Below are 17,051 nucleotides of genomic sequence, written 5' to 3'. Positions count from 1 at the left end.
TCTAAAACAAAAGAGTGACATCAGAAAATATAATGGAATTTTTAGTGAAAACACAATACAGTGCTTTAAAACAGTTCCATCCTAATATTTGATTATGGAAAAAACTTCACTTGACCAAAATGGTCCACTGACCATCTAACTATCCAACAGAGCAAAAATCCTTCACCAGAATTAGTGGATCAAATGGTGCTACTTAAAGAGAAATTTAAGTCATATCTGCTTTCAACAGATGTTCTGAAAAAGAATTGTACTTCTTGGCTTGCCAAAGATTTTAGGCTATGTTTTATAGACAGATATGGTTATATATTTATTTTGATATCTATTTCCTTTTATGGGGGTTCACATGTTTTTTATCACATTAAGTACATTGGTATTGAACATATTGCAGAGTAAAAATTTTCCTGAAAAATAAAGTACAACCTTTATGTATTATGACAAAGTGTTAAATATAAGTAGCCTAAAACAATCTCTAATATTGACACAAGATTTTTGTTGGTAGTCCACAGAATTTTTTATATTTATTTCAAAGATCAGAGACACACATATTAACTTCAGGTGAAAACAATTATTTATTCCTTTTAAAAATAAACATTTTTTTAAATACCAGATACTTTCAGGTTTGTGAATTTTTAACAATAGAACCTTTGCTTGGAATATTGTATAGACTCTTAGGCTACATACTGCAGCCTTGATTTCCTCTCTAGTTAAAATCTAATTCTTCACATGTTCAACCAATAGAAATAAAGCTATTTAAAATTTTCTTGCATTGTGCACAATGTACAGTCAGAAAACAGTGGGAGATGAACATAATTCTAGCCAATATAAACATGCTATCCACAATTGTGAAAGTAAGGCAGAAACAGAAGCAGTCCTAACATCTGCACTTAGAGACTACTGTAATTATGAGAGGTGATCAGTAAACAGAGATTGTGAATAGTTTATAATGGGAGATAAATGAGCATGGATTTTAAACTTTTTTCCGGCCTAAGTTACTAGTTAATTTTTTGGTTGTACACTTGTTGGTTTCCCATATCTACAGTCTATATAGAACACATATGACTTATCTATCAATTGTATGCTGTTTGAGTTTAGTTAGTTATTTGTTACTTACAAGAACTATTTATTCATCTTTGTACTGGGATCCATAATGTTTTATTATCTACCCAAAAAACCCACTTTATGTTAATATATTGCTACAAATGTAGTTTTCAACTTTGTCAAAATCAGAGATCTCTGACCTTAGAGCCACTAAGATTGCTAAGCAATAATCACTGGGTATCACTGACAAGGAGAAAAAATAAAGAGTAAGAAAAAAAAAGGAAGTGGAAGAGGGCAGAAAGAGAGAAACAGAAGTAAGGAGAGCTTCCAGGAAGAGAAAATAAAGAAAAGACAAGGAAGTATTAGGCAGAGCAAAAGACACAGATGTAATGCAGCTGAGACATCAGGCATTCATTAGGATTGTTTCATCTTCATATTTTCTCTTTGTCTCTTTCTCTTCCACTCCCTTCAAGCCCACATTGTCAGGATGTCAGTTCATATTCCGCTAATATTACATACTATATATTTTCCATCTAGGTCATTTTGATAAGTTGTTAACCTTGTATCTGCTGTATATCTCAAAATTTACTATTTTCCCTACCTGTTGGCAAATGCATTTTGTGTACTATTACCTGCTTGGTTTTTATCCATTATTTATCCTCCACTTCTTCTTTCTGGCAATTAAAGCAATGAATCTCAGTTGTTTTTGTTTGTTTGGAATTTATAGATTAATATTGTCACTAAAATGCTCTGCTTGAACAGTCTGGTAACAAGTTAACTGAGGTGCTCTGGAAGCAGCCAGCTCTATTAGAAACATTCTTTCTTCTATTAAATCAGAATCTATTTTCCTGACACTTTTAGCCAATATGGAACAAATTCACTGCGGACCATCTAGAAAGTCCTGCTGTATGGTGAGACTGCAGAAGCACAGTGGAAGACAACTTGTGAGAAGGGAACATTTCAGCTAACATAACCAATTTACTGTGGGTGTAGTTAATATGTACCTCCCTTCTTCATCTCTATCTTTTTGAAGACATTAAATTATAAATTATCTATGTGAGGCACGCAATAATAGTTGCAATTCCAACAACAATTTGTTCCCCCCTAGACCAACAAATACCTTCTTCTATGTATCCAAAGGCCTTTCTTCCCCCCAAAAGAGGCTGAGATGGCCAGTTATTGCTATCTCAGACAACCTTACAACTAGGTATGGCCATGTGGCACAATTCTAACCAATGGGACATAAAGAGAAGTCTGTGGAGCTTTTCAGAAAAATTTCCTCCCTGGTAAAAAGAAAAAAGGTTGCTTTCCTTTGTAGTCTTCTTTCTCCCTGCTTTGCATACGGCTGTATCAGGATGTGAGGCTTAGAATGGTTCCAATCATCTTGTAACCATGAGTAGACCTATCCTAACACAATGGAGGCTACAGAGTGAAAACATGGAAAAAATCCTAGGTCCTTAATGACTTCACTGAACTACTGAATCAAGCCTACATTTGCCTAACCTCCAACTTCTTATTGTAGGAGTTTAAAAAACCTCTACTGTTTAAATGACGTTTAGTTGGATGTTCTATTAGTTGTAGCCAAAAGTATTCTGATACACCATGTTAATAAAAACAAAAAATACTATGGATCAACTACAGTTACTTTTTTAAAGAATTCTGGGGACATAAGGTAAATATTATGTAATGCTTACAAACCTGTTAATCTGATGCATGAAACAGGATGCAATTAAATCCAAGAAGGCTAACAATGGATCTTAAATTTTGAAATAATTGTATAAGGAGAATTTAGTGTGAAGTGCAATAAAAGTATAATCAGATTTTAGTAAAGTATGCATAAATAATTCAGTAAAGGAAATCTTACAATAACAAGAGCTCATCTATATAATTGGGGTATATCAAATTGAGCTAGATATGGTCAAATATTTCAAAAGAACAAAAAATTTACCTCAGTTCTACCACTTGCTAACTGTGTGATCTTGGGAAAGTTAACTAACCTTTTGAGCCTTAGTTTCCTCTTTTGGAAAGAAAGGATGATAATAATAGTTCAAGGTTATGAGGATCAAAAAAGTAACACAACACTTATTTGGCATGTAAGAAGTACTTGATAAGTGAGAGCTATTATTGTAATTATAATTTTATGACAAATGCAATTCAAATAACAAATTAGAAGAACAAAATCATGGCCATTTAGGTGAATAGGATGTAATTTAGCTTACATCTTTGAATAAGTGGAAAGAACATCAAAATCAGGCAAGAAATAGATTGTTAATGGGAGTATGCTTGTATTTTTAAACTGGGTTAGATTATGTTCAAAAACATATAAACCTGAGGCACCTGGGTGGCTCAGTTGGTTAAGTGACTGACTTCAGCTCAGGTCATGATCTCACAGTGCGAGAGTTTGAGCCCCATGTCAGGCTCTGTGCTAACAGCTCAGAGCCTGGAGCCTGCTTCGGATTCTGTCTCCCTCTCTCTCTGCACCCCCACCCCACTTGTGCTCTGTCTCTCTTTCTCTTAAAAATAAAACATTAAAAAGACATATAAACTTAATAGTAGGTACCTTTGGAAGAGTAATGACTAAGAGTTGGCAATAGGGGAATCTTGGGGTGCAGATAATGTTCTGGTTCTTGATGTAGGTACTAGTTACATGAGTGTGCTCACTTTGCAGAAGTTTACCTACCTATGCACTTATGATTTATGTATTTTTGTGAATATAATACTTCAATAAAAATTATTTTATAAAGGGGAGTTGGTGTTTCTCATGGAAATAATATAATAAGTTTAATGTAAATTAAAGTCAGATCCTTTAACTTTCAGAAAGGCATATTTGACTTTACATGTTTATCGACAAAGGCAAATCTATAAAAAAATGAGCCATTATAAAGTGAGATTAATCTGATAAGCATTTGTGAGATTTATGAGGATGGGCCAAGACACTGTAATAAGGAACTTAGCTTGCTTACTTTTCTTTGGAGACTAAACTAATCTCAATAAACTTTGAGGTAATCACCAAGGCCTTGAATGAATTCTTATTCAGACGACAGGGAAAATATTGTGGTGGGGGGTTAAGTGCACAGACTCCAGAGCCCAACAGTTGGGGTGCATGACTTGGCTCCCCCCATTTATTCACTGTGTATTTCAGCTTCCTCATGTAAAATGGGAGTAACAGTGGCATCTACCTCATTGGGTTATTGTGATAATGAAATGAGTTGATATATGGAAAGTATTTGGAACAGTGCTTGGCACATAGCAGATGCTATTAAAGTATTAGATATTATCACAAATGCTAGGTTCCTCTTTTTAAAAAAATCATCCCATGCACTGAGGACTCTTATTCTTTGGTAGAATTAAGTCTCAGTTCTGATTTCCAAATTATGATTTATCAAAGGGCAAGACTGGTTATAATGGTGGTTAGCAAAGGGTTAAAAAATTCTGCATGAAACAGTAGAAACAGATTCATGTGAATCATGCAACCCAAAGAGCATTGTGTATTGAAAAATAAAAATGAGTAACAATAACACTTTTAATGATAATAACTTGTACGTTGGTTCTTACCTCTTCTTGCTTATTTAAAGATTTTGCTCAATATTTCTTCCTACTCTCTTTTGCATTAGAATTTTTGGTTCTCCATTGGATCATTCCCATTAACAAACACGCTTTCATGTTATGCATCTCCAAAATGAATGAAAAATTCCTTGACCCCACATCTTCCTCCACCTATTTTCTTTTACTCCCATTAATAGCAAAACTTCTCAAAGGAGATGTCTAGGCTTATTATCTCCAATTCTTCCACATTCAGTCTTGAATCCATTTCAAACTTTCTTTTCAGCATTCCACTAAAACTGCTCTTGTCATGCTCAACAATGATCACTATGATGCTAAATCCAATGGCTAATTCTCAGTCCTCATTATACATGACCTATCTTGACGACCATGTGTCCTAGGTTGCCCAGGATAGTCTTAGCTTTTTCCTGTTCTCTGTACATGATTATTAATAGCATTCTCTTTCACTCTCAGAAGTGTTCCATTTTGGAATACAAATTACCTGATCACCTGAAATTAGCTTTTCGACAGAGTTGCTCACTCTCTATTTCTTGAAACACTCTCTTCACTTGGGTTCTGGGATAGTTCTCTCTTTTCCTCTTACTGGCCACTCTTTCACAGACATCTCTGCTTCCCTGTTTAATTTCTAAGCCATGGAGTGCCACGGCTTAAATCTAAACCTCTTATCTTCTCTGTTACATTTTGTTGATCTCATCTCGTCCCAGACTAATGATTTTGACATGTCTATCTCCACTCCAAACTACTTTAAACTCCAGACTCATATATCCAATAACCTACCTGACATTTCAACTTGGTTGTATATAATAGATGTCTCAGACTTATTTCCCAAACCACCTTCTGATATTTCCCCTTTAATCAGTTCCTTCCAGTCTTATTATAGCCTAAAGACACTACATAATCTAACCATATCCCCTAATTCTCTCCCTGCTTATTGAACTTTAAACCATGACACTAACCTCCTTAGTGTTATCCCAGAATGTTATGCACTCCCATTCTCTGGGACTATGTACTTGTTCCTTCCTCAGTCAGGAATGCTCCAATTCCAGATATTGAAATGTCTTACTCTTTCCCTCTTTCTAGTTTCTGAGAAAATGTCAACTTTTAAGTGAGATCTTCCCTGGCCACCCTATTTTAAATTTGCATCACCTTCACAGTCCCAAATATCCTGCCCTGCTTTATTTTTCTGCATACCATTTAAAACCATCTGACATTCTTTACACTTTTTTTTGTTGGTTATTTTTGTCTCCCTCAATTGGAAGGTAAGCTTCATGAAAGCAAGTGATATTTGGGCAGGGCAAAGACTTGAGGGAATTGAGGGAGGGAGTTTCATGGATTTCTAGCTGAAGGGAATTCTGGGCAAGGGGAACAGGTGACATTATACTGACTTATGTTTTAAAAGGATCACACTGGCTACTGTGTGGAGAAAATGCTGCAAGGGGAAAAGTAGAAGCAGAAGGATAGTAGAACATTATTACAGTCTTCTGATTTCAACACCAACATGTGAAGAGCTTGAAAGTCATCACTCTCATCCTTGCAGCAAGGAAAAGTCACACAAACTGAAGATCAGTGATATTTCTTAGACACATCAGAGAACTGAGCAAGTCACCACCCCCAAAAATGGAGACAGGTGAACATAGAGAATAATGGTCCAGATTAGCTTACCTGAAACAGAAGTTACTGGAGCCAGTAACTGGTTAGGAACACTTAAATGGCAATTGAAGAATTGCTGGAGGCTGAACATGAAACAGCTTGAGAGTTTAAAACTTCTGGGGCCCAGTCTTGAGGGTGTGGCATACTTTCATTAATTTTATCTTTAGGAGCCCCAACCAGGTTCTCCTGGTGAAGATCAGAAGAAAATCCCACATGTTTTGGGTAGGAAGAGAGAAAAGTAACCATACTGAAATATTATCAGAAGAAAACAACCACTTTGACATGCCCAGAGTTTCCGTTCTCAATAACAAAGACCCGCCCTCAAGGGAAACTACTTTATTAAAGCCTTACCTAACTTACAGGAGGCTCAGTTAGACAACTCCATCCTCTTCCAGTCTTCCTTTTCCAGATATAAGGTGTAAAAAAAGAGGCTAACAAATGCTTCTGAAGTTTACAGCCCAAGGACTCAGGCCCACTATCAATGAGATTACTTAGAAGATTATAGAATGCTTCTATCCCCAGTACCTTACTGCCATATCAACAAGACAGTGATATAGCAACAGTGGATTATAATAAAGAGAGCTCTTAGACAAAGACTCTATTTAAGGATCTCTAGGAAAATCCAAGCACAATGGGGCTGGGGTGGACAAGGAGACTAGAGAACATTTTAGCCACTGACACAACTCCAGTAAACAGTAAATACAGCTCAGCTCTAGATAAAGGTAATAACTCACACTAAATGTCTATCTATCTTGGTTCCTTCTACCTGACACATCATGTTTGGTTTAAAACAAGTACTGTAAAAAAATAAATAAAAAAAGAAAACAAGTACTGTATAAGGCATGCTAAAAGGCAGGGATGGGAGGGGAGTCTGAAAAGACAAACCAAGCATCAAAGCCAGAATCAGATAGGGAAGAAATTTTGGACTTATCAGATTGAGAATTTAAAATAATCATGATAAATATGCTAAAGCTTCAAATGGAAAAAGTAGACAACATGCCAGAATAGATGGGTAATGCAAGCAGAAAGATGGACACCCCAAGACAGTGTCAAAGTGAAATGTTACATACCAAAACACTATAACAGAAATGAAGAATACCTTTAATAGGCTTACTATCAGACTGGTTGAGGAAAAAATCTAAGCTGGAAAATGTCAGTAGAAACTTCCCAAACTGAAATGCAAGGAGAAAAAAGAATGAAAAAAAAAACCCAATCAATATAATACCCAAGAACTATGGAACAATTACAAAAGGTATAACATACTTGTAATGGAAATACCAGAAGGAGAAGAAATAGATAAAGGAGCACAAGAAATAGTTGAAGTAATAATGGCTAAGAATTTTCCAAAATTAATGAGAGACACCAAGGCACAGATTGGGAATCTCAGAGAACACTAAGCAAGATGAATACCAAAACTCAACACCTAGGTATATCAGATTGAAACCGCAGAAAATCAAAGACAAAGAGAATCTTTGAAAGAAGCCAGGTTTGGGGAGGAGGAGAGAACGCTATTACAATAATCAAAGACAGAGATGCTGATGGCTCACATTAGGGTGGTGGAAGTGGAGATAGAGAAAATTGGTTGGATTTAGGATATATATTGAAGATGAAGCTGACAGAATTTCCTGATGGATTGGAAATGGGATATAAGAATAAGTAGAAGTGAAGAGTATGACAAGCTCATGGCCTTTAACATCAGACAAACCAGGAATTCTTCTTAACCCTAATCATCTCCTTTAAACATTACCTTCAGCTACTATTCCAGGCTTTCATCACCCTAAATACAATGTTCACAGGGTAAAATTGAGGTTATGATCTGATAACTCTTTAGTTTCCTGATTCTTGTCATTGAACCTTCACATATAAACTTCTCAACATTAGCTTCCATCATTAACTCCTTCATTCCCATCTCAGTAGAAGAGGTATTTACCATTCTTAACAAATCCCATCCTCCCCTCCTCTTCAGCTTCCTTACAGTCCCTCTTCTTTGATTATCCCCTTTCTCCTGAATCTTTTTTTTTTAATGTTTTTATTTATTTTTGAAGGAGAGAGAGAGACAGAGCACGAGCAGGGGAAGAGCAGACAGAGAGGGAGACACAGAATCTGAAGCAGGCTCCAGGCTCTGAGCTGTTAGCACAGAGCCCGATGTGAGGCTCGAACTCACAAACTGTGAAATCATGACCTGAGCCAAAGTGAGACGCCTAACTGACTGAGCCACCCAGGTGCCCCTCGGTTCTCCTGAATCTTAAGCCTCTTCTTTTATGTTGGCTCCTTCTTATCAGCATGTAAACATAGTTAAGTATTTTGAGAGACAGAGGGAGGGAGGGAAGGAGGGTGAGGGGAGGGAGTGGGAGTGGGAAGGAAGAAGGAGGGAGAGAAAGAGAAAGGGAGAGAGAGACCTCCATCAAGCTCATTGTGACTTCAGTTATCACCATTTGTCTCTTCTTCATAGCACAGCTAGTTGGAAGAATAATATTCATTCATTGCTTTTACTCCTTCACTTCTATTCCACTCCTCAGCCTAATACAATTTGATTTCATTTCACTGAAATTGAAACTGTACTCAATACAATTATATATAACCTACTTGTTGCTAAACCCAGTGGGTACTTTTCAGTCTTTACCTCCTGTTCAGCATTTGACACTGGAAACTCTCTGCTCCCTTGGCTTCTGTGACATCATTATCTCTCTTTTTTCATATCTCTATAGACAATTATTTTCAGTCTTCAGGTGCTGCTCTTCTATTTAGTCCATATACATTGGTGCTTCTTAGTACTCTATCAGTGGGGCTCTGATCTTCTCACTTTTTGTACTCTGTTGATTAACCTCACTGTCCCCAATTACCAACTCTCTGAAAGTAGGCCTAAATCTATTTCCAGCCCACATGTCCAACTGGTAACTGAACATCTCTGCTTGAAAATTTCAAAGATACCTCAAATTTGACAAAACTGAAGTCATAATTTTGCCTCTTTGCCTGCTCCTTCTAACCTCTGTATGCTGTGTTTCATTAAACTGCATTCTCATCCATCTACTCACTAAAGCTCCAAACCTCGGTATCTTCCTATATCCTACTATCTCCCCCATCCTCACATGTAGTCAGTAATAAAGTCCTCTCACTTCTACCCCTAAATACTTATTGAATGTGTCCCTTTTCTTCTGTGCATCCACAGCTTTATTTCAGAACTTCATTTTTTTTCAAGTGTAAAGTAACAGTCTCTCCACTGGTTTTGGTTCCTTGCCCCTTTCATTAGTTTTATCTCTGAAACATAAAACTCATAACACTGATCTGCTTAAGATCCTTTGATGGCTCTCAATCCCTTCAGGATAAAGTCAAAGTCCTTATCAAAGTAATACCAAGGTTTTTATAAAGATCTGGCTCCTGCCTATCACTTCATCTTCATCTATTACTATTCCCTCACACTCACATTGAACAAGTTGCAATTCTATGGAATCTTACTTGCTTTTTGTTATCTCTAGACTTTCATAAAAGCTTTTTGCACTACCTGAAATATACCCCACCCTCCTTTATTATAAATAACTCTTATTTCTCACTTATAACTCAGCTCAGGCTGTCACCTCCTCCAAAAAACTTTACTTGATTCCTCAATTTGAGACATGTTCTTTTGGCTGCTCCTTTGGGTTTCTCTGCATAGTACTTACATTGATTTTATTTATATTATCTATCTATATACATCTATCTATCTATCATCTATCATCTATCTCCTCCTCCTCTCCTCCTCTTCCTCCTCCTCCTTCTTCTTCTTCTTCTTCTATCTACCTACATCATTTATCTATAGGTCTGTCTTTCCAATAATACCGATACCTTTGAGAGCAGAGATTTATCTTATTCATCTATTATCTTCTCAGAGACTGACATATCTGCTTGGCACATAGTAGGTGATGGAAAAATATTTTATGAATGAATGCTTAACTGAATGAATGTTTTCTCCTTTCTTCAATCTAATCTCCAAACTTCTACATTATCTTCCATTTTTCATGAGCCAAACATTGTCCTTCCGTCTTTTCCTTCCTTCCTTCCTTCCTTCCTTCCTTCCTTCCTTCCCTCTTTACTTTTTCTTTTCTTTCTTTCTTTCTTTCTTTCTTTCTTTCTTTCTTTCTTTCTCTGTCTTTTTCTTTCTTTTAGTGTTTCTTCAAGACTTCTGTTTTGAAGTCTCCCAACAGTAGGAAACTTAAAAGTATGTATGTATGTGTGTACAGATAAACATATATATTTGTAGAATTTTTATGTTATTATTACTGGATTAGAATACTCATTAATTGGAGTCATATACTTTTGGAGATTTAATTCTGAGCACAGAAGAAATATTCTGCTCTTCGTGCAAAATTGCTTCATTACTTCAAGAGCTCCCTAAAATATGTTTTTCTTTCAGTTTATTATTTTAATAATGCAAAAAGAGTAATTTACTCTTTTCTATATAATATAATATACATATAGCATTTGATCTATCATAATTAATAATTATAGAAGGCAGGAGGAATTAAAATACTTTATTCAGGCAAAAGAATTATATAACTACTAAGTGCCTATATAAGGCAATTATATGAAATAACTTACTTCATGCCATGGTAATCATTTGGGTTGAAAAAATTCAGTAACAGTTCATATTTTTTTAAGTATGAGATTTTTTGTTATTTGCCAACAGGATATGGAGGAAATTAAAATCATTGTTCATTTTATAAATGGAGATGAGGTTCAGAGAGGTTAATGCCTTCACCCAGATCACACAGTTTAGATTAGGGGCTAATCTAAATTCTAAACTAATATTTCTCCATTCTCAGATGTTATACTATGAATAATAACAAAATCTACATTTGTATACTGCATTAGAGGTTAAAAAAATACTTTCAGGGGTGCCTGGTGGCTCAGTTGGTTAAGCGTCTGACTTCAGCTGAGGTCATGATCTCACGGTCTCTGGGTTTGAGCCCCATGTCAGACTCTGGGCTGACAGCTCAGAACCTGGAGTCTAAGATTCTGTGTCTCTGTCTCTCTCTCTGACCCTCCCATACTCTCTCTCTCTCTCTCAAAAAATAAACATTAAAAAAATACCTTCAGATGCATTGTCTTCTTTGATCCTCAAAATCATCTTTGAAGTAAGGCAAATAATATCCCAAATTTATAGATCAGAAAGCAGGGATGGGGTAAGGTCGGGGGGGGGGGGGCAGGACTCAGAGAGATATTAAACAACCTCTCAAAATTATATAATTAGTAACGACTTAGAGCTGGGACTAGGATTCAAGTCTTTAGGCTCTAAATCACACACTAAATTATACTAAACTATATAGGAATCTGAATCAGTAAGTTACTTACAAAGATTAAATTAGCTTTTTTTTAAAAAAGGTTATCCTCTCCATTTTGTAAAATACTAAAGAATTTTAAAATGGCAGACTTTGGGGAAGTTGAATTGATAAATTAAAATATTCACAGAGTCAATTTTCCAATGTTTCAAAATAACTTTGAAACTTGATTCATGAGTCATTTTAACTATGGTGAATAAGTTACCTATAATAGTATATACTGGTTTAATCAAAACAGCAGGGTAAAACTTATCATTAAAGGGAGTTTATCATTGGAGTATCAGCCTGTTGAGGTTTGATTAAGTCTTGGGCCACTTATTAGGTACCTCGCTCTGTTCTAGGTGTCCTGAGGGCTACAGAACTCAGATACAATGTAGCTGCAGCTCCTTGAGAGAATTTTACACCCTGGTTAAGTAGTCTAATTAGTAAGCATAAAGCAATCACATAAAAAGCAAATGTAAAGTATAAAGAAGTATAGTTTATAAGTGCTGAAGGAATTCACAGAAAAGATCAGTAAGGCTGGAGTAGCAGGAGAGTGTCTCACCATCATACTGAGAGTAGCAGTATAGAATAGTGGTTAAAAACATAGACTTTGGCACTAGGCTACCTAAATTTAACTCTCAGTGTACCACTTACTAAATGTGTGACCTTGGTTGGGCAAGTTACTTAACCTCTTCTGTGCCCTCAGGATCTTCACCTGTAAAATGAGGATAACAATATTACATACATAATAGGATTATTGGGAGTATTAAGTAAATTAATATGTTCATAATGTTCAGAACAATTCCAAGTACCTAATGCTGTATGTGTGAATAAAAAATAAAATAATGTGGGGTTCCTGGGTGCTCGGTCGGTTGAGTGTCTGACTCTTGATTTCACTGAGGTTATGATCTCATGGTTCCTGCATTCAAGCCCCATGTTGAGCTCCACATAGTGCAAAGCCTGCATGGGATTTTCTCTCTCTTCTCTCTCCCCCACCCTCTCTCTCTCTCAAAAATAAACATTTAAAAAATAAAATTAAATTAAAAAATAAAATAAAATAATGAATAATATGGATACATGGGAAAGGGTAGACTAGAGGGGTAAAGCCTGAAGCTAGGAGACCAAATGAGAATATGCTATACTAATCCAGGCTAAAGTGATGTAAGATGGGGAGGATGTGACATAAAACAAAATTTAAAGCCATCATGGGCTATTTTTGTGGAGGACTGAAGACAAATCCCTGCCCCTATAATTTCTCTCTTTATATGTGCTCTTCCATCAGCACTGCCTCCACTCTGTTCTTTACTTATAGCTGGTGTTTGTGGTTTTTTTGGTTTTTGTTTTTTGTCTCTTGTTTTTGTTTTTGTTTTGTTTTGTGTTGCTTTTGGACTGGTGTGTGTGTGTGTCCATTTGTTTTATTTGTCTCTGTGTTTACATGTCTCTGTTTCCTATTTGTCTGTTTGTTTTCCTTTTCAGAGATACTTCAAGAAACAAATCAAAGCACACCTCATAGAGGATCCAAAACATCACTACAAATAGAGAAATAAAATAACCAGTCACAACAACAGAGAGCAAGTAACTCTCAAAAAAACACCTCCTGAGGGCCAGGACCTGGACAATGTGTGACACCCCCCCCCCCGCCCTTTAATACAGCAGTGCTCTCATGCACAGAGCACATAAAAAGCTTTTAAAACTCATAAGGGACAGAAAACTAGCCAAAATGATGAAACGGAAGAATTCCCCTCAAAAGAAATTTCAGGAAAAAGTGACACCTAAAGAATTGATCAAAACAGATATAAGCAATATAACTGAACAAAAATTTAGAATAATAGTCATAAGATTAATTGCTGGGCTTGAAAAAGGCATAGAAGACAGCAGAAAGTCTATTACTGCAGAGATCAAGGAACTAAAAAATAGTCATGATGAATTAAAAAAAATGCTCTAAATGAGGTGCAAAATAAAATGGAGGCAGCCACAGCACGGATTGAAGAGACGGGGGGAGGGGGATAGGTGGATTAGAAGATTAAATTATGGAAAAAGAGGAACCTGAGAAAAAGATTTAAAAATCCAGGATCATGAGGGGAGAATTAGAGAACTAAGTGATGCAATCAAATGGAACAATATCCGTATCATAGGAATTCCAGAAGAAGAAGAGAGAGAAGGGAGCTGAAGATGTATTTGAAGAAATAATAGCTGAGAACTTCCCCCAATCTGAGGAAGGAAACAGACATTGAAATCCAGGAGACACAGAGAACTCACTTCAAGACATAACTTGAATCGATCTTCTGCATGACATATCGTAGTGAAACTAGCAAAAACAAAGATAAAGGGAGAATTCTGAAAGCAGCTAGGGACCAACAGGCCTTATCCTACAAGGGTAGACACATAATGGTAGTAGCAGACCTATCTATTGAAACTTGGCAGGACAGAAAGGAGTGGTAGGAAATTTTCAATATGATGAATAGGAAAAATATGCAGCCAAGAATCCTTTATCCAGCAAGCCTGTCATTCAGAAAAGAAGGAGAGATAAAGGTCTTCCCAAACAAACAAAAACTGAAGGAGTTAATCACCACTAAACCAGTCCTACAAAAGATCCTAAGGAGGACTCTGTGAGTGTTGCAAAGAGCGCAAAGTACCAGAGACATCACTACAAGTGTGAAACCTACAGATAACATAATGACACTACACCCATAACTTTCAATAGTAACACTGAATTTAAATGTACTAGAATATCCAATCAAGACATAGGGTATCAGAAGGGATAAAAAAAACTAGACCCATTTAATTGCTGTCTACAAGAGACCCATTTTGGATCTGAAAACACCTTCAGATTGAAAGTGAGGGGGTGGAGGCCAACCTGTCATGCTACCGGAATTCAAAAGAAAGCTGGATTAGCCATACTTATATCAGACAAACTAGATTTTAAACTATAGGCTGTAAAAAGAGATGAAGAAGGGCATTATATAATAATTATGGGGTCTATCTATCAAGAAGAGCCAACAATTATAAATGTTTATGTACCAAATATGGAAGCAACCAAATATAAAAACAATTAATCACAAACATAAGCAACCTTATTGGAAAGAATGTGGTAATTGCAGGGGACTTGAATACTCCAATTACAACAATGGACAGGCCATCTAGGCAGAAAATCCATAAGAAACAAGGGCCCTAAATGATACACTGGACCAGATAAGTTTGACAGATATATTTAGAACTTTTCATCCTAAAGCAGCAGAATATACATTCTGAGAATGAATGGGTCAACTAGGCAATTAAAGAAGAAATTAAAAAATATATGGAAACAAATGAAAATGAAAACACAACATCCAAACTATTTGGGATGCAGCAAAGGCAGTCCTAAGAGGAAAATACATTGCAATCCAGGCCTATCTCAAGAAACAAGAAAAATCCCCAATATAAAGTCTGACAGCACACCTAAAGGAACTAGAAGCAGAACAGCAAAAACACCCCAAACCCAGCAGAAGAAGAGAAATAATAAAAATCAGAGCAGAAATAAACAATATAGAATCCCAAAAAAAAAACCCAGTAGAACAGATCAATGAAACCAAGAGTTGTTTTTTTTTTAATAAACAAATTGATAAAACCCTAGCCAGACTTCTCAAAAAGGAAGGAGAGAGGACCCAAGTAGATAAAATAATGAATGAAAATGGATTTATCACAACCAATCCCTCAGAAACACAAGCTATTATCAGAGAATACTATGAAAAAATATGCCAAAAAACAGGACAACCTGGAACAAATGAACAATTTTCTAGACACCCACACCTACCAAAACTCAAATGGGAAGAAATAGAAAACTTGAATAGACCCATAATGAGTGAAGAAATTGAATCAGTTACCAAAAATATACCAACAAATAAGAGTCCTTGACCAGATGGCTTCCATGGGGAATTCTACCAGACATTTAAAGCAGAGATAATACCTATCCTTCTCAAGCTATTCCAAAAAATAGAAGGGGAAGGAAAACATCCGGACATATTCTATGAAGCCAGCATTACCTTGATTCCTAAATACGACAGAGAACCCACAAAAAAGGAGAAATACAGGCCAATATTCCTGATGAACATGGATGCAAAAATTCTCAACAAGATACTAGCGAATCAAATTCAACAGCATATAAAAAGTATTATTCACCACAATCAAGTGGGATTCATTCCTGCACTGAAGGGCTGTTTCAATATTCACACAAAAAATCATTGTGATACATCACATTAATAAAAGAAAGGGTAAGAACCATATGATCCTGTCCATAGATGCAGAAAAAGAATTTGAGAAAATACATCATCCTTTCTTAACAAAAAACCCTGAAGAAAGTCAAGATAGAAGGAACATACCTAAACATCATGAAAGCCATATATCATCCTCAATGAGGAAAAACTGAGAGCTTTTCCCTTGAGATAAGGAACACGACAGGGATGTCCACTCTCACCACTGTTGTTTCACATAATGTTAGAAGTCCTAGCATCATTATTCAGTAAACAAAATGAAATAAAAGGCATCAAAATTGGCAAAGAAGAAGTCAAACTTTGACTTTTCACAGATAATATGATACTTATATGGAAAACTCAAAAGACTTCAACTAAAGTCTGCTAGAACTGATACATGAATTCAGCAAAGTCACAGGGTACATAATCAATGTACAGAAATCAGTTGCATTTCTATACACCAATAATGAAGCAAGAGAAATCAAGAAATTGATTGATTTACAATTGCACCAAGAGCTATAAAATACCTAGGGATAAACCTAACCAAAGATGTAAAAGATGTGTATGCTGAAAACTATAGAAAGCTTATGAGGGAAATTGAAGAAGACATAAGGAAATGGAAAAACATTCCATACTCATGGATTGGAAGAATAAATATTGTTAAAATGTCAATACTACCCAAAGCAATCTACACATTTAATCCAATCCCAATCAAAACTGCACCAGGATTCTTCTCAAAGCTACAACAAACAATCCTAAAATTTGTATGGAACCACAAAGTGCTCATGTAGCCAAAGTACTTTCGAAGAAGAAAACCAAAGTAGGAGGACTCACAATCCCAGAATTTAGCCTCTACTACAAAGCTGTAATCATCAAGAGAGTATGTTACCAGAACAAAAACATACACATAGACTAACAGAATAGAATAGAGACCCCAGAACTGGACCCACAAATGTATGGCCAACTAATCTTTGACAAAGCAGGAAAGAGTATCCAATGGAAAAAAAAACAGTCTCTTTAATAAATGGTGCTGGGAGAACTGCACAGAAACATGTAGAAGAATGAAACTAGACCATACACAAAAATAAACTCATACCATACACAAATATAAACACCATACACAAAAATAAACTCAGAATAGGTGAAAGACCTAAATGTGAGACAGGAAACCGTCAAAACCCTAGAGGAGAAAGCAGGCAACAACCTCTTTGACCTCAGCCACAGCAATTTCTTACTTGATACATCTCCAATGGCAAGGGAATTAAAAGCAAAA

At 36.0% G+C, this 17,051-nt stretch overlaps 1 protein-coding gene across 1 annotated transcript in view; it reads right to left on the bottom strand.

The window, feature by feature from the left end:
• Nucleotides 1-550: 550 nt before the first annotated feature.
• The window catches only part of APOOL (apolipoprotein O like), a 164,854-nt gene continuing 148,353 nt past the window's right edge, over nt 551-17,051 (bottom strand). Inside the window, exon 9 of the mRNA XM_045050514.1 lies at nt 551-12,264. Coding sequence (XP_044906449.1) covers nt 12,230-12,264 — 35 coding nt within the window. The 3' untranslated portion in view covers nt 551-12,229. The remainder of the gene's footprint in view (nt 12,265-17,051) is intronic.

The sequence above is a fragment of the Felis catus genome, chromosome X (genome assembly GCF_018350175.1).
Source record: "Felis catus isolate Fca126 chromosome X, F.catus_Fca126_mat1.0, whole genome shotgun sequence".
Lineage (NCBI taxonomy): Eukaryota > Metazoa > Chordata > Mammalia > Carnivora > Felidae > Felis > Felis catus.
The sequence above is the reverse complement of the archived record's forward strand: the minus strand, read 5'-3'. Positions and strand labels throughout refer to the sequence as shown.